At 41.1% G+C, this 22828-nt stretch overlaps 2 protein-coding genes across 3 annotated transcripts in view; both read left to right on the top strand.

The window, feature by feature from the left end:
• myo15aa (myosin XVAa) overlaps positions 1-10757 on the top strand; it is a 44610-nt gene extending 33853 nt beyond the window's left edge. The window contains exons 39-64 of the mRNA XM_080904239.1: positions 71-164; positions 272-392; positions 498-613; positions 734-793; positions 1058-1133; positions 1246-1361; positions 1460-1578; positions 1792-1933; positions 3492-3603; positions 3711-3785; positions 3938-4140; positions 4407-4531; positions 4657-4720; positions 4850-4922; positions 5114-5187; positions 5290-5372; positions 5468-5598; positions 5679-5773; positions 6081-6158; positions 6323-6419; positions 6537-6697; positions 6964-7097; positions 8281-8414; positions 8788-8921; positions 9215-9355; positions 10035-10757. Coding sequence (XP_080760365.1) covers positions 71-164; positions 272-392; positions 498-613; positions 734-793; positions 1058-1133; positions 1246-1361; positions 1460-1578; positions 1792-1933; positions 3492-3603; positions 3711-3785; positions 3938-4140; positions 4407-4531; positions 4657-4720; positions 4850-4922; positions 5114-5187; positions 5290-5372; positions 5468-5598; positions 5679-5773; positions 6081-6158; positions 6323-6419; positions 6537-6697; positions 6964-7097; positions 8281-8414; positions 8788-8921; positions 9215-9355; positions 10035-10136 — 2860 coding nt within the window. The 3' untranslated portion in view covers positions 10137-10757. The remainder of the gene's footprint in view (positions 1-70; positions 165-271; positions 393-497; positions 614-733; positions 794-1057; positions 1134-1245; positions 1362-1459; positions 1579-1791; positions 1934-3491; positions 3604-3710; positions 3786-3937; positions 4141-4406; positions 4532-4656; positions 4721-4849; positions 4923-5113; positions 5188-5289; positions 5373-5467; positions 5599-5678; positions 5774-6080; positions 6159-6322; positions 6420-6536; positions 6698-6963; positions 7098-8280; positions 8415-8787; positions 8922-9214; positions 9356-10034) is intronic.
• A 700-nt stretch (positions 10758-11457) lies between these two features.
• The window catches only part of llgl1 (LLGL scribble cell polarity complex component 1), a 42350-nt gene continuing 30979 nt past the window's right edge, over positions 11458-22828 (top strand). The window contains exons 1-2 of one of the 2 annotated variants that reach the window (XM_080906509.1): positions 11458-11804; positions 15789-15886. In XM_080906509.1, coding sequence (XP_080762635.1) covers positions 11724-11804; positions 15789-15886 — 179 coding nt within the window. In that variant the 5' untranslated portion in view covers positions 11458-11723. The remainder of the gene's footprint in view (positions 11805-15788; positions 15887-22828) is intronic. The other variant, XM_080906508.1, reaches the window with a different exon arrangement.

Below are 22828 nucleotides of genomic sequence, written 5' to 3'. Positions count from 1 at the left end.
TGATGTGAGATATTGACGACTGTCATACTCTGTGGTATTTAATCTGTTCTGACTACTGTGGTGTGTGTAGGAGAAGTGATGGAAAGTTGTTTGGAAAGAAGCCAGACCCTCATGATGAAGCGATGGAGATCCTTAAAGATCAAATGGCAAACCCACCACAACCGGTATCCTAACTCCACACCTACCACACACACACACACACACACACACACACACACACACACACACACACACACGGCAAAACAATATCTAACCATTTTCCATATCTCAGACTCACAGAAAGACTTCGTCCGCCCAATCTAAAGAAGACAGGGGACACAAGACTAGCCAGAAAGCCAAGCCTCGCCCCCAAGGGCCATCTAGCTCCAACATAAGCCCCGCCCCTCCTCCAGGTAAATTTACACTGTAGAAATACCTGTGAATAAGCTCCAGATTAGACTGATACAGGTGTGTATTGTTCATGATATAAATAAATAAATGAATGTTCTTGCTTCCAGTCTCCAGAGAGTTGCCAGTTGAGGAGGAGATCATTCAGACTCAGCTCCACAGCAGAACCAGTGATGAATATTACACTTATTCCAACGTCCCGTGGAAACTCTACATGAGGAAAGAGGTTTGTTTTTACCTCAGTTTTTTTTTTAGCTAAGTACAAAAAATGGAGCTGTAAACCCCAACGTCAATATAATCATTTACATAAAAATACAGTTTATTTATGTCTGTCCTCCATTTACAGGTTTTTTATCCTAAAGAGAACTTGAACAATCCACTGATCCTGGATCTGATCTTCAGACAGGTTGGTTTATAAATCCAATAACTGTCAATATTCATCATCTTTATTTATTTTGCTTTTATGCAATTCTTTGTGTAAACTTGTGTAAATTATCATAGAGACCTCAGGGTGTCTTCCAGCTGGTCTAGTTAACAGTAATTATGGCAGTAGTTCAGATGGTCATGATTCATTAATATTAAAATGCTAAAATAATGTCTGTGATGTAGTTATTTTTCACTCCAAGTGTTTCCCATTAGCACATTCCTATTCCTGGCTGTGTCTTCCCAGATTGTACATGACACCTTTTCTGAGGCTTGCATACGCATCACGCAGGAGGAGAGACAGAAGATGAAAGACCTGTTGGGTATGAAACTAGCATGCATGCTTTAAGGTTTATGACTTACTTGCATCTATGTGACGCTCTCTGTTGGTTCTCAGGAGTTCAAACCTTTACTGATCCTCTGTTTCTGTGACAGCGGAGAACAAGGTGGATCAGGTTTCAGGAACATACAATGAGAACGTGAAGAAGAAGGTGGTCACCGTGGCTAGAGACGAATGGGAGATCTACTTCTCTCGCCTCTTTCCAGCCTCTGTGAGCTGTTGTTTTGCTTGGCATAGATAAACTGAATTAATAAATAGTTTCATGTGTTTATATTGTGGTGTGTGTATATGGTTGTGTGTGTTTTCCAGGGCAGTGTCGGGACAGGTGTGCAGGTGTTGTCCGTGTCTCATAAAGGTATCAAGCTGCTGAAGATGGTGAAGAGCAGCTCTTCTGCTTCAGACTACTTCAGAGTGCTGAGGCCTTACAGGTGAGTCTCATACAACATATTCCTGTTAAAAAACCCTGTAAGTTAGATTGTTTTAAATGCATTTTCTTGTTTTAAAAACACAAATCAGATGCTAAAAAGAAGATCTGGTCATAGATCTTATTTAACTTTCTGTGTATACATGTCAAATGCCTGATTGCTTTGAACTATGACTTTAAGTTGACTTCCTGGTTTGGCGTATCACTTCCTTTGCAGCTATTCAGACATCCTGTTTGTGTCTATTCCATCTAAGAACATGCTTGAGTTCAACCTGACTAATGAGAAGCTGATCTTGTTCTCCGCCAAAGCCCCGCACGTCAAGCATATGACCGACTACTTCCTCACAGAGCTTAAGAAGGTCAGAGGAATGTTGTCAGTGTCTGCGTGTGACGAAGTGTGAATTATGAATGGATGAGTTTTTGTAATGCACACTGATTGGCACAATTAAATTAGATAACATTACTGTGTAAAAAAACTCATATAATTTTTTTTTAATATATGTATGCATGGGCTTTACTCCATGTCCTCTTTGATTTGAGTGTTTTTTTATTAACTTTCTATTTATTTATTTTTTTACTTTAAAAAGATGAAATTTCAGGTGTAATCCAAATTTATACTGATGCCATAACATTGACATCTAAGCGCGTTCACAGGGTGTGTAGTGCTCTTTATCCACGTGTGAAACTGGCTCAGTTTTCAGTGTCTTAAAATTATGTGCAAAAATAATTTTTTTTAATATTTTGCTTCCAAGAAGCCAGACTTTCTTGTATTTTTTTTAAAGTGGTTTTGAGCAATACTTTTAGAGTTTTTCTTTGGACATTTTCTTCTTTTTCCCTCATTTTCACTCCTTGTACCTGACCATTTTCAGAGGAATTTTTTGTTTTGTTTGTTAAGCCACTTAACACTGACCTCTGAATCATTCAAGCACCAAAAAAGGCGCTTGAGTCAAAGGATAAGTCTGTATTTTGTCTACATGTGACACACAACTTAGCAAAAAAAAAAAAAACAACAACAAAAAAACCAAACAGGCACTTTGTTTCTAGCAGCCTGTAAAAAAAAAAAAAAAATGAAAATCCCCATTTCTGGAGCTGGATCTTCAAAAAATTCCAAAGACAACAGACATGAAATAGCAATTAGCAATTTTACACCAAACAGGTCCTTCCCAAAGAGCTGCTAGCTGAAACCTGGGTGTATACCGGCATGGTGTGCAGTGTGTCCTGACACGTGACCTCATCAGAAATGGTTTGATTGGAAGCCATTCTTAAGGAACGGAAACGGGGAGAAAAGACTGAAGTGTGCCAAATAACCCAAGAAGTGGACTAAAAGTCAGTGACAACAGGTGTTATGCACTGATGAATCCACATTTCAAATGATCGGTTCAAATCATCATCAGTATGTACGGAGGAGGAGGTCGGGAGAGATGTACAACACTGAGCGTCTCCAGCCATCTAAAGCATGGTGGAGGCTCCGTCATGGTTTGGAGCTGCAGACTACTTAAACAAAGCTTGCCTGATGATTTCAGGCTGTGCTGAAGAATAAAAATGGTCACACAAATCCTGTATTTCTTGTATGCTTGCACATGTTTCAATAAATCAATGCACATATTTCCCATTTTCTTTGTAAAATACAAAACCATGAAGTGTGGCTTAAGACTTTTATACAGTACTGTATTATATGGCACTTTAACTATAAAATATCACTACCTTTATTTCTTTATTTTTTACTTATGGAGATGTGATCAGTACGCAGGAATAACTATTTTAAGTTTATAAACTTTAAAACAAACCTACAGTGAGTAGCGCTGACAAACCCATGAATTCAAAGTGGACATTAAGCAGTGAGTGAGGAAAGGGATTTTCTTGGCACAAATGTTCTTTGGCTCTCTGCTGGATGTCAGCGTGCCCTGTCTTTGTCAGGACTCGGAGTATGTGGTGGCAGTGAGGAACTACATCACTGAGGACAGGACTCAGCTCAACTTCCACAAAGGCGACATCATCAGACTCCAGCACATGGACGGACTGGAGGCTGGTGAGATACAGGAACAATCCAACACTGAAAATTGTCACAGTGATAGATCTGCGTTCTGCCTCTGAATTATTTCACAGTGCCCATTTCATTGTGTGGTTGTATCTCAGGTAAACGTTATGGCTGCATTGTGAGGAAGAAGGTGATGCTTCTGGAGGAGCTAAAGAGAAACACCGCTGAGTTTGGTGCGTGTGGCGTGACCTTTCTTATTCTAGCTTTCTTCTAACATTTTGGAGTTTATTTATGTTGGTTGTGTGACGCAAAATATTTACGACATTGAAGAGTCTCTATTTTGTGTGCAACCTTTTACTTATTTTGTGTGTGTGCATGTGTGTAGGCTGGCGGTTCGGCGCCGTGTATGGAAAGTCTGGAGTGTTCCCCAGCGAGTTCATCCGTCCTGTGGCTGCTCCGGACTTCTTGGTCCTGCCTCCTGAACGCGTGGAGCCCCGAGACCGGCAGGGACGAGTCGCTGCCTCTGCTGCTGTTGCCGTTGCGATGGGCTCAGCTGTAGCTGCTCATGAGCTCGACCTCTCTACCGAGGTGCTAACTGCATTTTTTTACTCTTTTTTTCTGCTTTTTCAAGCTTCCCACTGTCAGAATAATAGATTAAAGGCTAGTGTAACCTACAGAGCTCAACATGAAAAGTACCCTTACATTATGGTATTAGCCAGTGTTTATACAGCATACATTGGAATGCTTTGGTTAGCAGAAATGGAAATATTTTTTAGATAATTACACTGTTGGTGCTCCCAGTAAGTGGCACTCTTGCTTTTGCTCCTCATGCTGTGGATTTGTGTGTGTCTCAGGTAGTGAATGAGATCTATGGAGACAGCCTGGGTGTCGAACTGGACGACCTGCCTCTGCACAGCAGCCAGTACCACATGGTTGAGTTTGCCAAGAAGTACTTCCGAGAAGCGCAGAGGAACAGGAGGTCAGACACACACATGTGCAGTGTCAAAAACAAAAAAGAGTTAGAAGGGTTCAATGTAAAGCTAAAATTTGCACTTACGGTGATAAATAAATAACCAAGAGTTGATTGTCTGCTTTTCCCCACAGTGATCAGAAAGCGAAAAAGGGGAAGGAGCTCAGGGACCCTGCTGACATGGTCAAATTCTCCAAGGTAATTCAAATCACAATCATGTCTCTGTGTTCAAATATATAGGATATGTTTCTCTGTGCCTGTGCACAGACATCTAAAATGTTTTTCTTGCCATCGTGTTCTGGTTTAACATCTTGTTTCTCTTTCTAGTCTCCAATCCAGGAGTCACTGATCGACTTCTCAGACAGTGGGATGAACCGAGTGGCTGCTGACATCTTCTTAGGTGAGAGCAGATTGTGGAAACGAAAAGAAACATAGGAGGTTGAAGCAGAAGATAGCAGCATAAAATACGCATATATTTCGTGTTTCTTTGTGTTTATTTTTAGTTTATTTTTAGTATAAAAGCATTAATGTGCTTTAAACGAAATACATCCGAAAAGATGTGGTCCAGCTCCTTCTGTTTCTTTTGCCCAGCTATAATGAAGTTTATGGGAGACTTCCCAATGAAAGGCCAGACCGAGCAGGACCTGGTCACCACTATATTAAAGGTATGCTTACATCAGCAAATTGTCTATCCATTGTAATACTAAGACGAGGTCTGTGTGTGTGATTTTATGTTTTTCTTCATGCATGTGCTTAAACAAATCTAGTTAAGTGGTGACCATGGCCTGATGAAGGATGAAGCCTACTGCCAAGTGATGAAACAAGTTACTGTCAACACCAGCTCCAAACCGTAAGGCTTCCAGCGCTCGCTTGTTCTTAAAGAGCGGTGACATGATCGTGGAGAGGCTTTAATCTGTGGCTGTGTGCGCGCTTCTCTGTGTGCAGGGACAGCTGTCAGAGAGGATGGCGGCTGATGTATATTCTCACATCTTTCCATCGGTGCTCTGATGTTATGAAGCCGTTTCTGTTGACGTTTCTCCAGGATGGATGTGCCAGCCCTGGTTTGCAATACCAAGGTGGGCATCGTGTTCATCAGTCCATCTCTTTTGATCTTCACTGGTCTAAAGTGTTTACTAGCTGCTCTTCCAATTGACAGGTATTGCCAAGGCATGCGAGCAGAATCTGAGGAGGACTTTTCAGTATGGCGGGCGTGTGCAGTATCCCAACAGCATGGAACTCAAAGCAATGATGGTTAGTTTGTAAATAAGCTACACAGTGTTCCTTTGTGGCTTGAAATATGTCAAAATTGTAGGGATTGCTAACATTTATTAACTTAAAGTGTCAACAGGTGTTTAAAAATACGGAAAAACAATCGGGATAGTCCTGTATAGTCTCCTTTATCAGGTAGATCAGGCCGTGCTAATTAATCTACAGCGATATCTTTCATATTGTGGTGTCTGTCTGTCATGTTCAGATGTGACTTTGCTACATGACTTCTCAGTAACAGCTGTGGATAGCAGTGTGTGACGTTTCCCTCTGATTTGTTGTCCGTGTACAGGCCGGGCGTAGCTCCAAGAGACAGCTGTTCCTGCTCCCAGGTGGCATCGAAAGGCACTTAAAAATCAAGACATGCTCTGTGAGTGGAAAACACACACACACACACACACACACACACACACACACACACACACACACACACACACACACACACACACACACAGAATGGCTGCAGTCTCTAAATGTAAAACACAGATGCCGAATTTGTAGCCTGTAGTGGCATATTTGCTTTTTCCTTATCAGGTTGCTTTGGATGTGATCGAGGAGCTTTGCTTTGAGATGGGACTCCAAAGAATGGAGGCACTGGATGAACATGCCGTCTTTCTGGTCACACACAAGGGTAACAAGGATCTCTTGTTTTAGTGGAGCTCTAAAATGCTAACATTTCCTTTTGCCGAGTTAGATATTGTTACATGTTTTGGATAATAGATGGTTACTAAAGTGTCTTTCTGTGTAGGTCAGAATGTACGTCCCCTGAACAAGCGAGAGTACATCCTGGACATCGCTACAGAGGCCGAGCCCGTGGATGCCAACTACAGTCTTTGGTTCAGACGGGTTATATGGAGTCTAGCTCTCAAACTTGACAATGAACTTTATGTCACCATGCACTATAACCAGGTATAAATCTCATTTCACAGAGCTGTAGATTGAAGCAGTCCTGAAATTTTAGCTCACGTGCTAAAAATTTGTGACATCCTAATATTTCATTGGATAGCTGACATCTTTTTTTTTGTGGCCACATACGTCATCACCACCTGATGAGGGTTTTTTTTTTTTGTGGTCGGGCGGTGTGCATAGAAGTACATCTTGTTTCGTCTTCTCATCAGTTGATATTTGTCATAGAAACAAGACGGACTAATGCACATTGTGCATCTCTTTTCAAGGTGTTGCCAGACTACCTGAAGGCCTTGCTGAGTGTGGTTCCTCAGGGTAAGCCCAGTGAACAGCATCTGCAGCAGATTACCAGGCTGGCTGCCCTACAGCATCGTGCCAAAGACACCATCTACCTCCCCACCCTGTAAATATATCCATTTGTTGTTGGAAACCTTTTGCATGCTAATGTACCAACTCACACTTGCATATCAATTACTTTTGGGCAAGTTACTAGTGATACAAGGGACAAATTAAAGGTAGGTTTATGTTGATTTTTTGTCACCCATCATATCTAATCATATCTATGCAATCAACATGTGACTGAAGTGCAGACTTTTAGCTTTAATTCAAACGGTTTAATGAAAGTGTTCCATTCACTTTTTAGGAATTAAATTGATTCAAAGTGATTTAAATTAAAGTTATCTAAAGAAACCAGTGATTGAGACTTTTAGTAGCTTAATTTTTTCCAAACAGTAAGACATGGCTGACTTACAGAAGAGCACGTTTGGCCCAGATATCCCTTTTCTACTATTTCTGATATTGTGGCTATATCACAAAGGGCTGAGAAGGTTGCTGCTGCATCCAGGGACTAAGTTAGTTACCTAAGGGTTTTATATAACAACACTCTTTAAAATGTAGTAAGACAATAATAGTAGACCCAGGACTGAACCTTGGGGAAACCTACAGGTTGGAGAAGCAGTGGAAGAGAATGTACGGTATCCCTGAGAGGTCAAACGTACTGCAACGTAAAAGAACACAAATAGAAAAATGTTCCAAAAGCACACAAAACACAATGAAAATTCATCAGGTTAGACCATTACATGGTATGTTGAACAACTAATATAAAACATTCATCTACAGTGTTATATGTATCATTCAATTACAACTTTACTTCCTCACAACAGCTACAAATCCTCAGGTTCTGTGTCTCAGTCGAATCCTGTGGATGTCGCTGTTTCTCTCATTTCCACAGCTGTTCTGTAAGATTTTCTGCTAAAAAACCACTTTTGTTGTGTTTTGGGAGCTTTTTTCCCCCAACTTCCACTGTGCTATTTATCTTTTTATTTTTTATTTTTGCTTTACATCTGTTGTGTGTTTCTTTTTTAATTTCATTGTGCATTTTTGTGTTTTTATGTGCTTTTGTAGCATTTTTGTATTTTTCTGGCCTTTTCTTATGCTGCAGTCTTTTTGACCTCTCAGGGCCACCATACTCTGCTTTGCACATTGTCGGCTTGCACAGAAAAATACACCTAACATGCACATGTATAATTTGATCTGCTGTCTCTCAATTACACCTTGTTCCCTCTTTGTGTGTGCGTGTGTGTTAGCCGTGAGGTGCAGGAGTGTATCCCTCCGCAGTTCTACAGCAAACAGGGTTCACAGCAGTGGCTGAACATGACAACACAACACATGCAGCAGGTCCAGCCCTTAAACCCACACCAGGCCCGTGCGCAGTTCCTTGGTAAGACAACAGTTCTTTGTGAGTGTGAAAGATACTCACAATTTGGCCATTTAACTTTTACATATGTCCTATAATATTAATAACTTTTGTATTGTTAATAGCAAAGCCCATTGCATGTTCTGTCACAATTCTATTAGGATAAACATCTGAAACATCTGGTAAACAAAAAAAAGGCTTATTCTGATCCCAAATAGCAGTTCTAAGTTGATATGAGTGCAGCAAGGTGTCTTCTTAGAGCATTTTTGTTGGACCAGTGGGAAAGAAAATGTTCAAAAGCACGCTGAGTTGTCGCGACATTTTCTGTAAACATCTTTACCTCGCAATTTGAATGCGGCAGCTTATCAGAAGTGAGCTTTGGTGTGTTTTTGCCCAGGTCTGGTCAGTGCCTTCCCCATGTTTGGCTCCTCCTTCTTCTACATCCAGAGTTCTGGCTCTTCGTCCGTCCACGCCCCATGCATCCTGGCTGTTAATCTGAACGGGCTTCATTTTCTTAACAAGGACACACATGTGAGTCAAACAAGCATTTTACCCTTTTACTGATCTATTGTGATTGAAAAATACAAAAAAGGCAGGAATTTTATTATATTTCAACAAAGCTTTTGGCTCCCCCTCTTGGTTATGGTGTTTACTGGCTCTCCCATCCATCATTTTTTAATAAAATCTAAATTACAAATAAAAAAAAAATCTGTGCAAGAGAAAATATAACCTTTAAAACTTGAGATATTTAATTTTATATTTTATGTCTGTGTGTCCCCTGAATGCCTATTTATATGCACATTGGTGTGTTTGTGTGTGATTAGGAGACTATGGTGCGTTTTCCTCTGAAGGAGATTCAATCAACTCGCACTCAGAGGCCAACATCTGGCTCCAGTTACCCATATGTGGAGATCATGATAGGAGACCTGCTTAACCAGCGTGTCACACAGCTGCAGCTGGAGCAGGTGGGTGTATAAGACATAGATGGAAGATTTAGATGTGTGTGTGTAACAGTGTCTGTATTTACAGTGACACATTTCTGCAGTCAACATGTGACTGAGGTGCAGACTTTTAGCTTTAATTCAAGGTATTTAATGAAAGTGTTGCATCAACTTTTAAGGAATTAAAGTGATTTTTATACGCAGTACCCCATTTGCGAAAATCTTTCGCAGTCAACGACAGCTTGAAGTCTACAACCCAGGGTCATCACCAAATGCTTAGTTTTCTCTCTTGAGATGCTCCCCCAGGCTTTTACTCCAGCCACATTCAGTTGCTGCTTATTTGTGGGTCTCTGCCTTCAGTTTTGCATTTGAAAACTGAAGAGCATGCTTTATTGGTTTCAGAAAGATATCCCATTTCTTTGCCTTGAGAAACTTTTGGGTTGCTTTTGCAGTTAATGTGTTATAATCTGCAGTTTGAATCTGCATCAATCTGAAAGTCTGGACTTCAATCAAATATTGATTCATTTGAAATTCACTCTGATGGTGTACACAAGAAAAATTACAAAAGGAAAAAGTGTCCACAAACTTTTGCCCCTTTCGCCCCTAACTGTACCACTGAGCAGTCTATATTCACTCTTCATCTTAAGTCCAGTGTTGTTTCTTTAAGGGTCTAAATGATGTTATGCTATATGATGTTTTCCAGGGCCTGGAGCTTTGCCGAGTCATCGCCATGCACGTGGAGAACATGCTGTCAGTCAGAGAGAAGAGACTCACATTGCCACCAAGTGAAATCACCCTCCTATAGCACAAACACGAGGATGACATATACATAGAAATCACAGTTTATGCCTTAAAAATGTACTCTACCTCTATTCGTAAGACAGGTTATTTTTGTATGTAAAGGCACTGTTATGTAAGTTGATAACTTGTTTATTGTGATGATTTTGAAAAAGTGCTTTTCCATTATGGCCATGAAAATGTTATTTTTTCTTAATTGATCAGCTGTTTTCTTAATGAATGATTTGGCACATAAAATGTCATTCATGTCAGTCACATTCTAGTTTTAGGAGAAACTTGAATGAATGCCTTAATCTTTAATGTTTATAGTTTTACATAATCATCCAGAAATGTTTAAGATCTTGTCCAATATAACTATAAGGGTTAATGTCTCCTTGTTTCCATGCCCCCTCTTTAGAAGAATAGCATGATTTGCTTTGTTCTTGGGACAACATTAATTTAGTGTAATGGTGGCGCCAGTTTATTGCTGTATAACAAACAAACCCTTATAACCTCATCTTGGTTTTGACATTAATGGAAACTTTTGGTTTGATAGGATAAAGAACTTTTTCTGACACATCTCTTATTCTCTGCTTTGCCAAGGGGCAAAGTCTTTTTGGCACATAAGCTTTGAGGCCACATCACTAAGAGTTTGCACTAACTTAAATATTTTATTTTTACAATAAATTTTTTTGCAAATAGCAGTTTTACATAATTATTGCATGTGAATAATAAATTAAAGCTTTAGTATAACAGTAGTGGTGTGTGAGTACTTTATTTTTTAGCAAATACACAGCAATGTATATGAGTTAGGTGGAATTAAAGAGTATGGAAAATCATTGGTGAATACAATACTACTAAAAAAACAACAACTAGTAAAATATAATTAAAATAAAATATATGCTAATTATAACCTTCAATTAATGGTCAGAGTTACCATTCTTTTCATGTTTTTCTTCCTAAACAGTACGTATAATCATGTTTGAAGTAGTCATTCAAACATGATTGAATCTGTCTGCTTCCATTATTTATCTTAAACCCAGTTTTTGACATCTTAAAAAAACAAATTTACAATAGTTAAGGTAAAATATTTACATTTTCTCCACAGTTTCGAGTGAGAAAAGTTAGCCGTTATTGGCTATTTAATCTCTGGCCGTTCCATTTTGTTTAAAGGAACTCCCAGTTGTCGCAGTGTACAAACTCAAGCAGCTGGGACATACCGCCGGTGTATCCTGTGCTACAAACCGAGCATCCGTCTCGCGAGCCCTTGGTTGTGTAGGCGTTGCTGAGTAATTGCTCGCAGATTTCCTCGTCCCTATTGGTTACCAATAACGGGATCCGTGTGAACCGGGAAGAGGAGGGAAGGGAGGGGGGCTGCTGTGGTCAAACCCACCAGGACCTAAACAGCACCAGGAGGGAGAGGAGGGAGGAGAGCCGCAGCAGAGGCAGTAGTGTTGTACCCCCGCTTTCAGCCTGCATGGGCTAGTCCGTTAGCTAGCTTAGCATCTTCCGACTGCGCCGAACCGCCTCTAGTCCCGCCGAGAAGCTCGGGTTGATACCTCCGTGTTACCCTCTCTGTCCCCTCGGTCCTGCCTCCCCCGTGACCGGCTTGAAGATGATGAAGTTTAGGTTTCGTCGGCAGGGCACCGACCCGCAGAGAGAGAAGATAAAACAGGAGCTTTTCGCCTTCAACAAGGTAAAGTAACGGGACAAGAGGAAAGAGAGGGAGATGGTATTCCTCCTCTCGCCTGGTTCCCCTAAACTAACAGACTTATTTTTTAAGTATGGATATATAAAAAAGCCAGTACTTTGCAGCTGAAGTCCGGCCACTCCTCTTGCGCTTGCTGTTTTCTGTCCTACTTCGCGGACAGAAAAACAGATTAGCTGTGAAGTGCGGGTGGTGTGTTTGCAGGGCGCTTTGTTGATGTGTGTTTAGTAGCTGTTGAGTTGTTTTCACGGCGTGTTAATTACCCCTCACCCAAACCAGGACCTCGCTCAAAGTGAGCACCAATCAAGGAAATCTGTAGCGCTAATATTGCTGTAATTAACCAGCAACAGAGGATTGTGTGGGTGTTGGGGATTATCAGCATGCAGATTAACGGGATTAAATTACAATACATGCTTTTCCAGCAGTTTGATGCTTCGTGTGGTGTGACCCATCTGTCATGCAATGAGCAGGGGTGTCTCTCAGCGTGATGGCACTTTTTACTCCTCTCGTCTGGTTTTAGTAGAAGCTGCCAGAACTCTGCGAGCAGGGTTTTTTTTTTTTTTTTAAAATCTCTGCTGCTTTTTGTTATGCAGAGTCCTCATACCCCTTGTTCCAGTTCTTGGGGGTCTTTGGGTGCAGCCACGAGTGTCAGGTTTCATGCTGGCATCACATCCACATGGATATGAACCAGTTCATGTACAGTAAATCTGAGCGTCCTGTGGTAACATTCAGTGGTGGTGATAGTGGGTTTCCCCTCTGGACAGTCAATGTAAGAGCTCATTTCAGTTCCACTTTCAGTATAAGCTGAATCTTGTCACCCAGATCACTGTTGCTCCGCCGGTGGGAACATAAAAGCAGCTTGCACCACCCAGATCTGTGGAATGTACTGATAATTCTGCATATCCAGTGTCAGCTGTAGTAACTTACCTAACAGGTTGTTTCTAAGCTCATACTGAGCACTGCAGTGGCCTTGAACTCAGGTTAGATGAAGGCATGGTCTGCATGCTGTGTCTCAGAAAGTGTCCCAGAGAGCCGGGCTGTCTGAACCTTTTAAATGTTAAAAGAATCAAGTTTGTCCTGCACGCTGGATGTGATAGTGACATTAACCCTTCTCAGCAGGATTGTTTAGGACTGCGGTGCAAACAACACGATGATGACTGATGATCGTTAAGAATCAGCACTACAGTAGATTTATTTCTCCAGAATTAAGTACTTCAAGTCTGAAGTAAAAAGAGTCCTCTTTTAAGCCATTTTAGCAAATGAAAGAATAAGTAATATAAAAAAAACACGAACCAGTGCATGTCCTGGAAAATATTAATCAGCCTTTCGTGGCTCCTAGAGTCGTACTTGCATGACCTTGCAGACTTGGGTAACCTCAGTTGTCTGAGTAGCATGAATGAGATTGCTCACTGTGGCCAGCACAGTGACATGAGCGCTTTGACAAACTGTCCTTACACCATCCCGCCTCAGTATCTGCATTCCAGTCGAGGCCCTCATTGAGTTTGCCATTGAACGGTTTTAGATTGTGGCTTTCCTTAGAGCCACAGCAAATAGTCGATTTGTCAGCTGGTGGATCTGACTGAAAATTAATCAGCAAGCATGTCTTTTGGTAATAGAATGATCAGGTGTTTGTTTTGTTCATTTAATTTAGTTATGGGATAAAACAGCTCTCACAAATTTGAAAGTAATTGCTCTTGTTAACTTCTCAAAAATGAGGTGTGATCAGTTATTGTTTTTTTTTTTTTCTTTGTTTTTCTGTTACTTATTCCTGATGATATCCTATGTGGAAGTAAGCTTTTGTGTGAATGTGGCTCAGGCGGGCAAAAACTCCAGAGCAATCAGTTTGACATCATTGTTGCCGTTACACAGCTATCAGAAATGTGTTGACGAGAGTGATTTAACAAGAGTTGGTGTAGTGCCGAGTCATATCTGATAAATATATTTTGTATTATGTCTAACCAAACGAGACATCTGAGAGAATCGCCCACTAGATAAATGCCTTTGTGGTAGGAGAGTACAGTTAGGGCCATTATTTGTTGGACAAAGACATCATTTTCTGTTGTAGTTTTTCTTCCATACACCATCACAGAGGATTTAAAATCAAACAACCGGGATGTGGTTGAAGTGCAGACTTTCAGGGTCATTTTAATAGGTTCAACAAAAGTGCTGCGTTAACTATTTAGAATTCACAGCCATATTTTTCACAGTCATCCATTTTTAGAGACTGAAAATAAATTGGAAAAAAAATGAGGGATTTAAGGAATCCATGGAGATCATGAAATGCTACGTTTCCCACCATGAGACGCTCTCCTCGGCCTCTGCTGCAGCCAGCTTCAGTTCCTGCTTGTTCAAGGGTCTTCCTTCAGTAACTAAAATGACATGCTCTGTTGGGATGAGATCAGTTGATATTTATTTTTCCTTGACAAACTCTTGGGATGCTTTTGCAGTCTGCTTTGGGTCATTAACTGTCTTCACTGTGAAGTACCATCTGGTCAGTTTTCAGCTAGATCTGAGCAGAGGCTCTGGTCCTGTACATGTCACAGTTCATCCTGCTGTTTCTGTCAGACTAGACTGTGGCGATGATGCACCTCCCTTCCAAAGGAGTGTTCTTGTTGCTCGGTTAGATGTTGAAAGTAGTTCTGTCATGAAACATTTTAGTTGTCTTCTGTGGTCTTTGAGGCCTTTCGGCTTTTCTAAGTATGTGTCAGATTGTTTGGTCACTTCTAAAGTTTTTGCTGTTTCTCTAATTGGTTTATTTTACTTTTTCAGCTTTCTCCTTCACTTGCACTGACATCCCTATTTATCTCTTACCCATAATTCCAATAAACAGGTACCAAATGGGACATCAACTACTGATCTTTTATCTGCTATTTTGTTATGGAATAATGAGGGAACAGGCTTCACCTGCCCATCCAATTAATTTGGACTCTCTGAAAATGAGGGACTGTGTATAAAACTTACTGTAATCCATAAACAGTTAATGCAACACTTTTGTTAAATGCCTTGAAAAGAAAACTGAAAGTCTACACTTGAATCATATCTTCTTTGAGTTGTAAAGAGGCCAAAGCTGCAAAAATGTTGTCTTTGTTCAAATACTTACAGACCTCACAGTTTTTAGGTGGGGAGACACTTAAACAGCTTATGTTCATGTTAGCCAAATGATGATTCTTTGTTTGAATCTCTGATGAAAGTCCATGGACTGTTTGTTTTGCTGTAACACACACACACACACACACACACACACACACACACACACACACACACACACACACACACACACACACACACACACACACACACACACACTTTTGTAATGTTTGGCAGCAGCTGCCAGACTGTCACAGACGTTGTCTCTCTTCAGGAGGGTTGTTTTGATGTGACTGTGTTTGTGTGATAGAGACAGATTGCACTGCACCGGCACTTTAAAGACAGAAGGAGTTAATGTTTTACGTTATGTCTGAGTTCAAGCAAACAGCCAGGCTCAGTTTTTTCAGTTAGCCATGCCGAAACCTCAAAGACCTCCACAACCTGTTTTTAAACCAGTTTTAGGTGTCTCTCTACTGGTTTCTGTTCCCTTTTTCTTTGTTGACATAAACACTTCTCCAGCTGTCTCACCATCTCCTGACATGGGCTTGGAGAGAAAAAAGTTGAAATTTTATTTCAACCCAATTTAACAAGGTCTGCAGCACATTACAATAAAGCAATGCTGCTGCCATCAGTACTTTTTAAACTACTTTCCTGTAACTTTATTAAGGGAGTCCTCCCTTTTAGACGCCTCGCTGACTATATTCAGCGAGTCTGATGAGCAGAAAATGACACGCAAACTCTCAGACAGAACTGGGTGCATTTATGGAGGAAAGTCTGGAAAAATAAATGCAAGTGTACTTGTTGTTGTATTTCTTGTGGCATTTGATAAATCTGTCTCATCAGTTTGTCTTCTCTACCCTTTCTCTGCCTGGCTTTCTCTCACAGACTGTGGAGCATGGGTTCCCCCATCAGCCCAGTGCTTTGGCCTTTGACCCCAAGTTGCAGCTCATGGCCATCGGGACAAAGTCAGGAGCCATCAAAATGTATCCTTCTGTCAGTGAGCTCATGCATCTGCAGAAGTTGTTTTGGGGGCTTGGTAAGGATTGACATTTTCAAATAAGAAACAACAGCATCACACTTTTTAAATGAATACATCGCATTAGACTAGATTAACAGATCATATTGTAGTCCAAGTCTCAAAGTGGTCATGCTGTATTAGTCAAGGCATGCATACTACAAGTGATCTAACACAAAGCTGAGGTGACTGACTTGTGTTTGTGTCAAACAGATTATAATTTATCATATTTTAGGTTGTGTCATGAAGCTGATAAAGATTTTGGGGACAGGAAAAGATCTAGGAGTACCTCGGATAAGATTACAGAGACTGTTTCTTTTTCACTGCTGTCAGTTTACATCTTTTGAAGTGCTGCTCTGCTTATCTCGCTGCAGTGCAGATACCGTTTTGCTTTAGCTGTGGGTTTGTGGCAGAAGTGTTTCATGGATGTGTCTTTTTTTTCATGCTCTTTAGTGAAAATGCACATGTTGTGGGATGACAGCTAGTCATTCTTTCAGCTGCTGTTATTACACCAGGTCTACAGTGATCATACTCTTCATTGCTTTTCAATAGAACTATATCTTATGGTCTGTCTTTCTCAAGCTCCACTTTTTTTTTTTTTTCTTTTTTTTTTTAAATGTGGAGGAATGTCTGATCAGTCGGGATTTGCAGAAGAGCTGTTTACATAACATCAGTTTGGTAGAAGTGTGTGTGGGTGGGTGGGTGGGTGGGTGGACCAGTGTGTCTCTAGATTTTCATGTTCCATGTTTTTGTTTTTTTTTTTGTTTTTTTTAAGTTGTGACATTAGTCACATATATTTACCACGCCAACTGTGTTTCTAGAAAGAAGCCTACCATGTGACGCAGCCTGTGACCAGAGAGGTTGTGAAGAAACCCTCAATTTTACTATAATTATTTCTCTAAATAACTGAAATTTTACTTGCACTCACATTCTGACAAGTGGGTTATAAGATATGATTGAAGTGGGGGGGTTATTTACCATCAGTAGCATCATCTGGTCACATGTACTTGCATCCCCAAGTAAGTTGCTGGCAAAAAATGTCATCACAGCTAGGGCTGGGCCATATTATACCGTTCACGGTAATACCGGTATAATGTTAGGCAACGATAGGAAAATGAAATATCGCGATAGAATGGGAGTAAAACGCGCATGCGCAGTGCCTTTGTTTTCATACGCACATGGCCGATTGTTGAGTGAAACAGATGAACCAGAATTGGTTTGTAAAAATGGTGCAACTTCCGTGATGTGGAACTGGTTTGGTGTTTGTCCGTCAGATACACAACAAAGCACATTTTTTTGCAGAACATGCAAGCGGCCGTTCTAAGATGCTCTTAAATCTGGGAGTAATCTGGGTCCTAAACTCCGTATGCTTCAGGTCAAACAACACTGCAGCATCACTTAGAGTTAAAAACTGTCTAAATTCTTTCATCTTTAATAAAACGATCAGCATTGCTGCTTTACCAGGTGTAACTATAAAGTTTAACTTCCAGGCATCCATGAAAACAAAAGTTACATTTTTTACATTTAACGGAGTTAGAAGTTAGCAGGAAGCTAGCGGAAGTTAGCTCGCTAGTTTCGCTAGTTACCTAAGCATGATATAGCATGTTCTGACGGAGAGATTTCTGAAAAAAATCAAACGTACAGCTCTGCTATGACTTCCAACATAAATGAAGACAGGAAACTAAACAGCAGTGACGTTTGTAGGGTTACTGAAGTTGGGCTAGCTGGTATATAATGATGTGCTACGTGATCGCTAGCGACACAGCTATGTTAGCATAACATAAACAGTGAAGCTGGAGGACGGACACTAACACTTTTCCACTTATAAAAGTTAACGTGAAGGTTCTTCATGGTTAGAGACAAATGCAATCGCATGGCAGGATGCTGTAAACGGACCAAACTTCAGTCAGGAGAACAACTGAGATAATCCATCCACAATACGAGGTTAGTCATTAATATACTGCAACAACATGGGAATAGAGCAGCTGCCAGAGAATTCAACATTAATGAATCAATGGTACAGAAGTGGAGGAAGCAAGAAGAATGAGTTTAATAAAGTTTGATTTATCTGACTGCTTTGTTTCGCTTAATGTGCCTTATAATCCCGTGCACCTTATGGTCCGAAAAATGCGTACTGCACACTGCAGTTTAATGTTGCAAAGCACCTCTTTTTAACTTCAGTGGATATTATACATGGTTATGCTCAGGATATGTCAGCCCATTTCTACTGGAAATGCCTTTTGGTTAAACTTTCAGCAAGGAATTTGCATTTGCACTGTTACATTTTTATAAAGCTTTAATGTACATAAAAACCAGCTTCTTGTTTAAGTGAAAATAAATGGAAGGTTGTCTTTTTGCGCTAGTAATGTTGTGGAGTTGTATTTTGTCTCGCATCAATTATATCGTCGGTTATATCGTTATCGCAAATTTTCAAATATATATCGTGATAAATATTTTTGGCCATATCGCCCTGCTCTAATCACAGCCAAAAGGATGGTCAACAAGAAGTATGAGACTGACACAAAGCCTGGAAAAGAAAAACTGATAAACAACATCATCTTTGTTGCAACAGAATTTAGATGCTTGAAGAGGATTTCATCCTCAGAGGCTTAGAATACCTTAAATGCATTTCTTGGTGTGCGGTCAGTGGGGGAATCTTAACCCCCCGACCCAGGGAGTGGCAGTGTGACGTTCACTCTGTTTGAGTAATGCCGGATGAGCCGAGTGAAGCTGTGCTGGGAATCTGTATCGGGTTTGGCTCATGATATGCATTATGACAAAGCCATAATCTGGCTCAGTGTGTCGGTTGTGTCAGAAATTCCAGCAGCTCTGAGGCTAGTGCTTCATCCACACCAGCAGCTCCGTGACATGTTGTTGATGTCTGTTATCTCTGTGGCATTCAACTCTGCCGTATTTATGCCGTAGCTTCTAGAGTGAGTAGCAGTCTGCTGCTGCGGTGTTGTATTCAGGATTGCCCAGAGTTGGGCTTTCCTCCCTTTCATCGATCAGACAGGTGAACTTCACCAGAGTAAGACCTTAGGTGGAAAACGAAACGCTGGGATATGTTAAAACTTGCATTAAAGGTGTTTCTGCGCAGATTATAGTAACTGCGTGTGTGTGTGTGTGTGTGTGTGTGTGTGTGTGTGTGTGTGTGTGTGTGTGTGAGTGAAGGGAGGCTGCCGGCTGTGTGTGCATTATGCTGGAGAATCGACTCTTTCACATTCAGATGGGAGGAGAGAGAGAGAAACTGGTGGTACCAGGCACTTGCACTGCAGAGAGGGATGGATCGAGGGGGGAATGGTGAGATGGAGATAAACGGCAGCAGTGAAGACAAGGGAGTGTGAAACAGACAGTGGGGGGGAGGCAAAAATAACTCCAGTCCACGGCGAAATGTCTGTATCTAGCAAAACGAACCTGCCATCACCCTGCCTTTTAACAAGATTCCAGCTGCTGGAGAACATTTACCTACATTGCATTAGAACTTCAGCCTGTGGCTCAGGACCACCTAAAGCTGGTTAACTTTCCCAGGTAGTTACACGAGACACTGTTTTAGAGGGCTGGACCAATAAGCTAATAAAGATATAAAATTAATATTGAGGTCAGCTTTTTGGTGCAGTCCTCTACAACATCCCAGTTTCTCATGTGGCCCCTTGGGCGAATTAATTGCCGACCCCTGAGCTAAAGTTGTAAGTTGTTTAAAAAAAGTTTTATGGTGCCCAAATCTGAGAGTTCTCCTAAATGTTAAAAAACTAAACACTTGATGGCAGTGAGATGTTTGTTTGTTTTTTCCCTTGGAAGAATGTTTGTCACAAAGAGCTGCAGCTAATGATTTTTATATTAAGCTGATGGAGTTACAGTAATGTGGCAGCTGTGACTTTTGGTGTTGGATGACGTTTGATCTTCAGTAGAGATTCTTAGAAATGAGGGGTCACAGAAAACTTGGCCAACCCGCTGGCTAATCACTGCTTTCCATTCAAGCAAGAGAAAAAAGAGCCAAACCATACACTACAAGGACAAAAGTATTGGGCCACACCTCAGTCTTTGAATTCAGGTGTTTTCAGTTTCGTTGCCACAGGTGTATAAATTCAATCACCCAAGTCATGCAGTCTGGCTTTACAAACATTTGTGAAAGAATGGGTGGTTCTTAAGAGCTCGCTGAATTTGAGTGTGGTGTTTTAATAGTGTAGGTTTAGTTGTAAATGCTTTTATTTAGACCGTGAGAAGCTGAGCAGGAGCTTTTTTTTGTGTGGAGGTGAAACACCATGTCCAGCTGGTATTTTTTAACAAAGTGGCAGGTTAATTATTTGTAGATTTCCATCTGGTGGTGTTCCTATCTGTAGATCCACCACATTTGGTATCAATAAGAACAATGTGAGAGCAGCAGCACCAGTTTCCTTAGGTTTGTTGTTTTTCGTGAGTGTCCTGTTGTCTTTGAGTCTCAGCCTCCGGTCATCTGCATCTTGTTTTCTGTTTGATTTTAACTGCGTGTCTAAGATCTGGTTTCTTCAGAGAATTATGAGTGAAACAAACTGCTGTTTACTAATGAATACACTGGTGTTAAGGTCATCTTATGGTTTTCCCCAGAAACTCTTCATTTCCCCAAATCTCTGTAGACACTACAGGGATCTGCATGACACTTTGAGCCACAACAGCCACTTTAGTGGGAAATTCATTGGAATTTCCCTTTAATCTCTCAAAGCCTACTACTTGTTTGTTTTAACATTTACAGTGATATACAACAAATAATAAACTTGAAGAAAGCAACACCGTTTTATTCCACTTCCGAATTCAAGGTTGGGGGTAAACTAGACAGACAAGCAGTGAGAATGAGTTTCAGGTTTGTGTATGTGAGTGAGTGTCCACATTCCTTGTTAATCTGACAGGCTCACTGACTTTGGTTTGACCTAGAAGTGGTTGCCAGCATACCTGTACTGTAGTACGCATTCACAGCCCTGTAGAGCCAGATGTGCAGTCCTCCTTTCTGACGCTGATGCCTGAACTGTGCAGAGAGCGTGCTGAGTAGTAGGACTAGAGAGTATTCACAAAAGAAGAGTAGAAAATTGCTAAATTTGAGGTACTCGTTTCATTTGAACTCATGCTCTCCGTCCTGGCACCACGTCTCCTCCTCTCCTCTTGTTCACATTCAGCCTCTCGTTCAAGTTTCTCACTTGCTCCCTCTCCTTTTCTCCTTCTCTCGTTCTGTGTTTATAAAGGCAGGGTCATATTACACCCTCAGAGTTTCTGCTTCGACCACAGACTGGGGCTCAGCAGAGGGAAGGGGACAATGTAGCGTGGAGGGGTTTTTTTTTGTTGGTTTTTTTCCCCCCCCTATCATCTGTGGGGGTGGTGGGGCGACTTAGGAGTCTGTCTCCTGTCATGGAATGCATGTTGCGTTGCCCTGGGTTAACCCTCCCTCATTGTGTGTGTGCGTGTGTGCAGATCGGGTGAGTAAGAGCTTTGTTGCTGAGTCGAGTCTTAATAAAGGGCGCTTTTGAAATGGTTTCCAAGACGACCATTGCAGTTGCCTGGGATGAGAAGTACTTGCACACTGGAGGGGTTTAAAAGTCTGCAGCTAAGCACATCAGACATTAGAGTTTGGTAAGAAATGCATCGGTTAAAGGTAAAAAGGTCAGAAAATGCTGCCTACAGTATTACAGAACCTCTTTGCGATGAACACATTTATTTCAGAATGACAAGTCAGGGCTCTGATTACTTCTAGACAATGTGGTACGTGCTCAGTCGCACAGACACTCTGACCATTTATCAAAAGGACCGGCCATCTAGCAGCCAGGACGAGCTAATATTTACACACTCGGGCAGCAGAGCTTTGATCTGTGTGTTTGTGAGTGTGCTCCAGCTGATGGCTCTGCATCTGTCTCGCTGACATCCTGCTGGTCAATTGCCTGTTGTTGTTCTGATTCATCAGTTCCTATCTGACACTTTATATTTGCATCTTTATTCAGTATTTTTATCTGTACTGAAGTCACCATAGTCCAGCTTAGTTTAGACCACAGGGTTGTTCACTGATTATTTTTTTCTTTTTTCGGGAATTCAAGAGAAATCTGTCTTTAACACCATGAGTCATGCACTGTTGCAATGTCACACTGACTGGATTTAAAAAAAAAATAATAATAAAATAAAATCCCTGTTTTCTTAATTTCTTCTCATGATGAGTTGATTTTATTCTGACAGCTGTTTTAGTTTAATGCGAGTGCTCATGTCTGTGTAGTTGGTGGTGAAAACGGTGCATTTCCTTTGTGCTTGTTGGTGCCATCAGTTTCCCTTCTAATTGTAGTACAGCTTCAGCTTCTCCTGCCATTTCCCCATCATCAGTCTCCAGCTTTTGATCAAGTTATATGCATTTGTGTTTTTATGCACAACTGTGTGGTCTGTGTTGCAGGGGAGTCTGCAGAGAGGGTATACCATTTTATGTAAGCTGCATTATTTTTGTTTGTGTTGAACAAATCAATGCAAATATTCATTGGTATAGTTGAGATCAAGTTAGACTTTGATTTAATCTGGAACACTCCTCCTATCCTTTACCTCCTACCTTCTCCTCCCCCAATCACCCACACACAGCCTACTCTCTGCTTGCTTATACGGATGTCTTATAAAGTACTTTTCTCTCTACAATATTTTTAGTTTCTCCCTCCTCCTATCATACTTTTGTCTTTGTTTTTTCTTTTTCACTTTCTGTGTCACTTGGTTTCCCGACTATTCCTAGCTCCTCATTGATATTCCTGAAGAATTGCAGGACCTTTTAACCCCACCCCTTCTGCTCTCTCTGCCTTCACCCTCCTCACGCCTCATTCTCTGCTTTTAGTCCCTGCCTGCTTTTACACCCACACACATGAATTAATGTGCACACACTCGCTCGCCCAGTTGGCAACAAGTTGCAGGAGTCTGTCTG

This window comes from Rhamphochromis sp. 'chilingali' (genome assembly GCF_963969265.1).
Source record: "Rhamphochromis sp. 'chilingali' genome assembly, chromosome: 15".
NCBI lineage: Eukaryota > Metazoa > Chordata > Actinopteri > Cichliformes > Cichlidae > Rhamphochromis > Rhamphochromis sp. 'chilingali'.
The sequence above is the reverse complement of the archived record's forward strand: the minus strand, read 5'-3'. Positions and strand labels throughout refer to the sequence as shown.